The 7,159-nt window shown below is 34.8% G+C and overlaps 1 protein-coding gene across 3 annotated transcripts; it reads right to left on the bottom strand.

The window, feature by feature from the left end:
- Positions 1 to 228: 228 nt before the first annotated feature.
- On the bottom strand, positions 229 to 6,591 carry LOC100264196 (cysteine synthase). 3 transcript variants are annotated; one of them, XM_002275904.4, is made up of 11 exons: positions 6,463 to 6,591; positions 5,522 to 5,576; positions 5,319 to 5,428; positions 4,803 to 4,860; positions 3,802 to 4,065; positions 3,587 to 3,724; positions 3,377 to 3,428; positions 2,159 to 2,238; positions 1,254 to 1,313; positions 985 to 1,065; positions 229 to 602 (listed from the first exon to the last, which is right to left on the bottom strand). In XM_002275904.4, exons 2-11 carry the CDS (start codon positions 5,561 to 5,563, stop codon positions 510 to 512), a joined length of 978 nt encoding a protein of 325 aa, XP_002275940.1. In that variant the 5' UTR covers positions 5,564 to 5,576; positions 6,463 to 6,591; the 3' UTR covers positions 229 to 509. The 3 variants fall into 3 exon arrangements, with proteins under 3 accessions (XP_002275940.1, XP_003633658.1, XP_002275990.1); XM_003633610.4 differs by having other exon boundaries at positions 6,406 to 6,554; XM_002275954.3 differs by having other exon boundaries at positions 6,242 to 6,542.
- Between the last annotated feature and the right edge of the window lie 568 nt (positions 6,592 to 7,159).

Consider the following 7,159-nt stretch of genomic DNA (forward strand, 5'->3'; position numbering starts at 1 on the left):
TCGAAACTACTTTTGAAATTGAATGTACCGTAGACTAACAGCTTACCTGGGAGCCAAGCAGAGATGAGCTAACTGCATGATTAGACTAGTGATGCAACTTGGTTCGCGATCTAATAGACTCATTAGTGGGCAAAACCAAATTGCAATACATTTCTCTAACTCTTACAATAGCATAGTGACTGATTCAAGTTACAACCATGTAACATCACCATCTGTGAAAAGGAAGTGTTAGGAGAAAAAAGCAGACTGCTGTTCTTTCATTCATTGATATATCAAGCTTTTATCTCATCATTCCAATCCCAGTTACGGATTCAGATTGCATAGTCTTCTTAATACAACTACCAGCAAAGCTTATTTATTATTTAGATTCCTATAGAGAGAAGCAAAAAAACACCCAGACAACAACCAATTTGCAACTTGAAAACACCATGCTATCCACTCCACAATGTAAATTTCAAACTACTCAGCAAGAAAGGGGTACAGCACTTGGTAGAGGCCAGGGAGCTCCCTCAGGGTTCAAACAGCATATTCTCTGCCTCCCGCTTCACAGAGTCGAACAACACCGAGGACAGATAACGCTCTCCAAAGCTGGGGAAAACCACCTGTTTAGCAGAGACAGGTGTTTCAGTCATAGCACAAACACATAGCATTGAGAAAGACAAACAACACAACTTATATGGTACTGCAGCCAAGGGAACGATTGCAGCATCTCAAGGCAGGGAAGTTGACAACGAGACAGGGTATCATCAACAACTATCATAATTATTGTCAGTCTGTCTAATTTCTCTTATTATCAGAGGTAATGCTAGAAAAGAAGGGTGGTATCACCACCAAATTTTCCAACTGACCAAAAATGTATTCAGGAAGACCTGCCTAAGATGACCTACCGAAATTGAAAAACTGGGCTGACACAAGATGCGTTGTAGCCATATAAAATAATATGATTGGTTTCAAAGCTCACTAGTCAGACACTATCAAACTTACAACAATGAGTTTCCCAGCATTTTCTGGCCTCTTTGCTAACTTTATTGCAGCAGCTGCAGCACCACCAGATGATATCCCAACCTGCAACACATTTTTCCAAGATCATCATAAACAGAGAAAAAACGAAGTAAAAAAAAAACCTATTTAAGGCCCAACAGTATAAATCACAATCCAAACAGGAAACCAGAACATCTAAGATAATAGATTGATGTGCTACAAAATCCTAAATGACACCCTGTTGGAACAGATCTTCAATGATGCTAACATACCAGCAAACCTTCTTTCAATGCAAGAAGCTTGGCAGTTTCAATAGCTTCTTCACTTGAAACCTACAGTCATAAAAATGTTATAATGCAATACAAGCCATTAGAGATTAGGTCCCAGAGCAAACAGAGAATGAAAATGAATGAATGGAAAGAAGTAGCAATGCATGCCTCTATGTTTTTCCACCAATTTGAAACAAAATGTTACAACTTATCAAATATCTGTCATATCATGTAAGCATACTCACATAATCATCAAATATTTTTTAAAACCTTGGACTTGTCTTTCGCTCAAACTTCCTCATGGTTAAAATTCCCCAAGCATACCAGTACTGTGTTGAACCAATGCCCATCCTAAATTCAATAACCTTGTACTCCCTTGGCATATTTCCCTATTAATTTAAATATTTCTAAATGTGAGAATTGGACTACTTTGCCCTCCATTCCAGTTGAATCATGGGAGTAACATGGTCTCTAGCCCATTGGGGAATGGCATCGAATATCACTTCACCTCTTTGAAATGAGGACTCATTTCTGTGATAGAGTGCATACACACTTCCAGGATTAGCACATTCAGGTTGGGCATCCAAGTGTGAGAAAGAGAGAGAGGATAACCAACAAACACCCACAAATAATTTTGCCTTTTCAAATATGATCGATTTTATGAATTTCTTCCATGAAAGTTTTGAAAAAAAAATGTAAAGTAATACAATGCATCAAAATATTGAATAATGAAAGTTCTTTTGACTCATGTCCAGTTATGATGTTTTCTTATGGCATGCTACTTTCATGCATTGTGCTTTAGAGAACAATGACAAAAAGCAGAATTTTCACACAAGAAGATAGGTTCACATCTTTATCAAAAGAGAATGCTAAATAAAAATAAATAAATAAATAAAATTGTGGCTTACTTGAACAACTTCATCAAGCAAATTGACATCTAAAACTCCAGGGATGAAACCAGCGCCAATTCCTTGGATCTTATGCGGGCCTAATACATTTACATGTGTGCAATTTATCGAGTTAGTCAGAAGATAAAATAACAAGATATTTTATGTTTCCAAGGACATAAAAAATAAAAAGGAATTTTGGTACATGAACAAAAATGCTTAAGCAAAAAACAAATGGCAACTGTCAATGCTTCAAATGTCTAAATATGATGAGTGTCAAATGCCAACTGACATGTGAATTCCAATGCTGAGGAAATAGGATGATGTTTTGCTTGTGTATCTATGTGTGTGGTGGAACTTCAACAAAACTCAAAGATAAATTAATACAAGGTTACCACATTATTAAAACACAATTGAAAATTCAAGCATGAAATTTTTATGAAATTAGTTACTGTCATATGCAACATAGCACATGCTTGTAAACAAGGCAACATTGAAAATTGGTTTCATGCCCACTCAATATTTCTCTAATAGCTTAATAAATTATGTTTACAGGAAAAAAGAAATGATAGTTTTTTTACTTATTTCTGAGGATCAGAACCAAAAAAAAAAAAATCTCACAACTAGGCCATCGAGGTGCGGGAACAAAAATGCAATCAATCAGTTAATGGCTGAAAATCATGATCCATAGAAAGTTAAAGCCCAAGAGAGTAGATCCAATGACACCGGTATCATACAAGTAAAAATAATATTTAAAAGATCAAATGTAAGCTCATTGTCTGCTGAATATAATTGGATTTGTTTTGGATCAATAGTACACCTCACTGGGCATATTGCAAAGTCAACCAGTTGCTGGGCTGCTTATCCCCCCAACTTCATTTCTGACACCCACATATGTTTTAACAACTAACACATGAAGCCCAATCTATAGAAACATTTCTAGGCACAGGTTGTTCAAAATTGATGTGGGTATTGAATACTCAAGAAAATAAAAATAGTAAGAAGAGGAAAGGTAGCATTGGTTTTTATGCAAGTCCAATCAAGATTAGCACTCACAAAGATGAAGAAAACACTTCAAAAACTAAGAGAAAAGTGTCAGGTAATGAATTATTTCAAAAAAAAACAAACAAACAAAACTAAGGAATATAATAAATAAGCAAAGGGTGCACAAAAACTAGAAGTAAAATGTTGAACAGAGAAAAGCGATCTAAATGGAAAATGTGAGACGTTAACACTCACCAGGTTTTCCTCCAGACAGTACTGCACTTTCCACAGGTTCTACACCATACAGCTATCACACACAAATAAATAAATAAATAAATAAAAATAAAAAAGAAAAAGCAGACAAGCTAGATAAGAAACAAGGAGTAAGGACATATAATAGGAACCAGCATCAACAGAATTGAGTAATGAATTTTCTTCTAGACCACACAGTTGCATAAAAATTACCTTAATGTCAGAATTTTGCTCTTTGAGGAACTTCCCTGCACCTGTTATGGTACCTCCAGTCCCTATCCCAGAGACAAAAGCATCAACTTTCCCACCAGTGCCTCTCCAGATCTCGGGTCCAGTGGTTTCATAATGAATCTAAGTAAGCAACAACCACATGATTGCAAGTTTCTCAATCAGCTAGACAAATGTGCACAAGATTCCAAAATTGTTACCTTCGGATTGGCAGGGTTTTCAAATTGCTGAAGAATATAGGAATTAGGTGTCTTTGCCAGTATCTCTTCAGCTTTCTGAACAGCCCCCTTCATGCCCTTGGCTGGATCTGTGAGAACCAATTCAGCCCCAAAAGCTCGGAGAATTATTCTTCTCTCAAGACTCATCGAAGCAGGCATTGTAATGATGAGCTTATAACCCTTAGCTGCCGCCATAAATGCCAACCCTATGCCAGTATTACCACTGGTAGGCTCAATGAGGACACTCTACAAACGTCATTCAGACACCAGATTTTTCTCAGTACAGAAATTCAACAGATAACATATCCTGACAATTTTTCTTTCACCATATCACGATTGGCTTCTGTTTAAAGTGAAAGAAACTCTTCTGTTTCTCAATAAAACGCATATCATATCAAAGAAGTATATTAAACCCTAGAAGAACATGGAAACAGAAAAGATCACACACTGCATGCCATTCTGGTACTTGCACACACCAGTTATAGGCAAGCTTGCAACAAATGGAACACATTCTTCTCTGATAATCTATTTTATAGCGCCGATAGATTGTTGCATTGTAGTAAGAGATAAATGAGGTAAACATGAACATGGATAGCTAGGTATGTATGTATATGGCAAATAACATTGCAAAAATAGTAAAATCTGGTAATTATGGTACTGAAACAAATTGATAACAGATGTTGCATGGGGCATTAGATCATGGATCATAGAAGAAATTGCAGTTCTTAAATAAACAGCTCAAAGATTGTGGCAGGGGCAGTTCTAAAAACAATGGGACGAATGATAGTCATTTTGCTCTCAGATGCATGAAATGGCAAAGAGAAAGAGCCACATCATCAGATGGATTCAATGGGGATAGTATATCATTGCTCTTACTGTAAATGCATAGAAAGTAATACAAACTAAAGTTCATAAAATTCTCAAATGTGTAGTGCCCAGATATGGATGTAAAAGACTAAATTCCAACAAATTCAGTTGCTAACCTCCCCTGGCGTAATGAGGCCCTTCTCTTCTGCATCTGTGATCATACTGTACCCGATCCTGCATAGAGAAAATGAATTTCCACATCAAAATTTGTTAACAAGATCACTAAAAAATTCAAACTGATCATGATCAAAATTCATGTGAATCAAAATCCAAAGAGCCAGCTTGGACATCCCAAATATATTGATAAAAATCCGATTGGAAATATGAACCATCTACAAAAATGAACATCAATGGACGGTAAAAAGTGATACAGATTCCAATATCACTTAGTTAATTTTTCCTTTCACGCAAAAATACAATTTTTAAAAAAAAATTGTATTGACACCCAACACCATATGGTATGGGATCAATTGTCGGTTTTGCAAAATGAGACAACAATCATTAGGCCAATAAAACAGCCGTTTCCCAAAATGGCCCCACACATGAGAGTACATTTCTAAATTCAAAAACCATACAAAGAAAATTGGAACAATTCACTTTTCATTGTCGTTTAATCTAAGTTGATTATATACCTGTCCTTGACACTAGAGCAAGGCTCCATCATTTCAAGCTTTGCAGCAATACGAGCTACACAGCCATCTACCACATTGTTCAGATATACTAATGGTGTTTTCCCAATTAACTGCACAGTCCAATATAGAAAGGATGCATATGGGTAAGCAACAATCAAATGACCAAAAAATGCAGTAAATGAAAATCTATGAACACAACTCACTTCTGTAACATCTTTGGCAATGAAACACTTCTCCTCGGCCATTTCACAAAGATCACTGCACAACCAAAACAGAGGTGAATGTATCAGCAAAAAGAAGCAAATCAACAATATACAATCACACATCCATATGTCGACAAAACCCGAATCTACTGCATTTGGTTGCACAGAATTGAGAATTTGGAAATGAACTTGGATCCCCCAACTTAAAATCCACAGTTTGATTACTTAAATAACAATGGACACCTATGAATTTGTTCCATGAAAATTTTTCCAGCAAGAAAATTTTTCTCCTTTCATTGCTCTACATATTGCAGCTTAAGGAGAATTACCCACGATTCTTTAGCCAAGCACGAAAAAAACAAGGGGGGGAAATCATTTTACTGCAAAACAAACAGACTCAAATCCCATAACCCAAATCCACAAAAGAACAATACCCCAGAAAAAAATAACAAATCTGCACAACCAAACGCGGCCCTGGAAGCCACACCTACCAAAGCAAAGCAAAACAATACAAACTGTAAAACACAGAAAATGAAAAACAATCACAGAATAAACTGAATGGTCTCAAAAATCTTGAAACAACCCATCAAAATGAAAGCTAAATCTTGCATCAAATCAAAGCAAAACAATACAAACAAAATTAACAGAGAAACAATTACGGAACAAACTGAATTGTTTCTCAAAATTTTTGAAACATCCCACAGAGAATGAATCACTCACCCAGAAATCCCAACCACCAAATCTTCAAACAAAACAAAAACCCTCAAAAAAAAAGAAACAACCAAGCTCCAACAATGCAAATTTTCCAAGCAAATCCTTGTACAACACTAATACCAAATCAAAGAGGGGAGAAAAATGAATGGACAATATTTTTCAAGAGAAACCTTATCTGGGGTTCCCAATTGAAGGAGTCACAGAAAGGCAGAGAAATTTTGACAAACCTCCTTTTCTAATCCTTTGTTTTTTCTTTCTATTCTGTGGCTTTTGGACGTCACCAACAGTCTCCACACTCACCACCTTAATAAACAACGATGGGAGGATGGCAAATTGTTTTTCCTGCTGTTTTATGGGATGACAGCCAGTCAGTCAATTACTTGTTATTAAAGGAAAAACTGTATTTGATGGAGACATTTACAATGATTTTTTTTTTTTATAAGGAAGAAAAATTTGAAAAAACCTCTTCTCAACAGCTAATTACATAAAAAATTATTTTTTCTATAAAAAGAAATAGGATTAAAATAAAAAAATGTGACCACATACAATGAATCTGACAAATAATATAAGATTTAGAATCAAATTTCCTAATTTGATATTATATATTAATATTAATTCTGATTTTTTTTGGATCATAAGTATGTTTCATAACTGTTTTCTAAGAGTTTTCTATTTTTTATAATAAAAAATTAGAAAATTATAGTTTAACGAACAAAAAGAAAACAATTTTCTATTTTCTATAATAAAAAATTAGAAAAATATCGTTTAGCAACCAAAAAGTTGGACCTGGTAAATGTTTTCAAAAAAAATATTTTTTGACAATAGTTTTTGTGAATTTTTTTGATATTTTGTAGAACAAAAATTTATTTAAAAATCTAACTTTTTTAATATGTTTTTAATATTTTTAAATATATTTTAAAAATA

This window comes from Vitis vinifera, chromosome 14 (genome assembly GCF_030704535.1).
Source record: "Vitis vinifera cultivar Pinot Noir 40024 chromosome 14, ASM3070453v1".
Taxonomy (NCBI): Eukaryota; Viridiplantae; Streptophyta; class Magnoliopsida; order Vitales; family Vitaceae; genus Vitis; species Vitis vinifera.

Coding starts and splice junctions, on each gene's coding strand:
- LOC100264196 (XM_002275904.4), bottom strand. CDS start 5,563: ATGGCCGAGGAGAAGTGTTTCATTGCCAAAGATGTTACAGAA. Junction 3,429..3,586: donor AGCAAAATTCTGACATTAAG/GTAATTTTTATG, acceptor TGTGTGTGATAG/CTGTATGGTGTAGAACCTGT. Junction 603..984: donor ATGCTGGGAAACTCATTGTT/GTAAGTTTGATA, acceptor TCTGCTAAACAG/GTGGTTTTCCCCAGCTTTGG.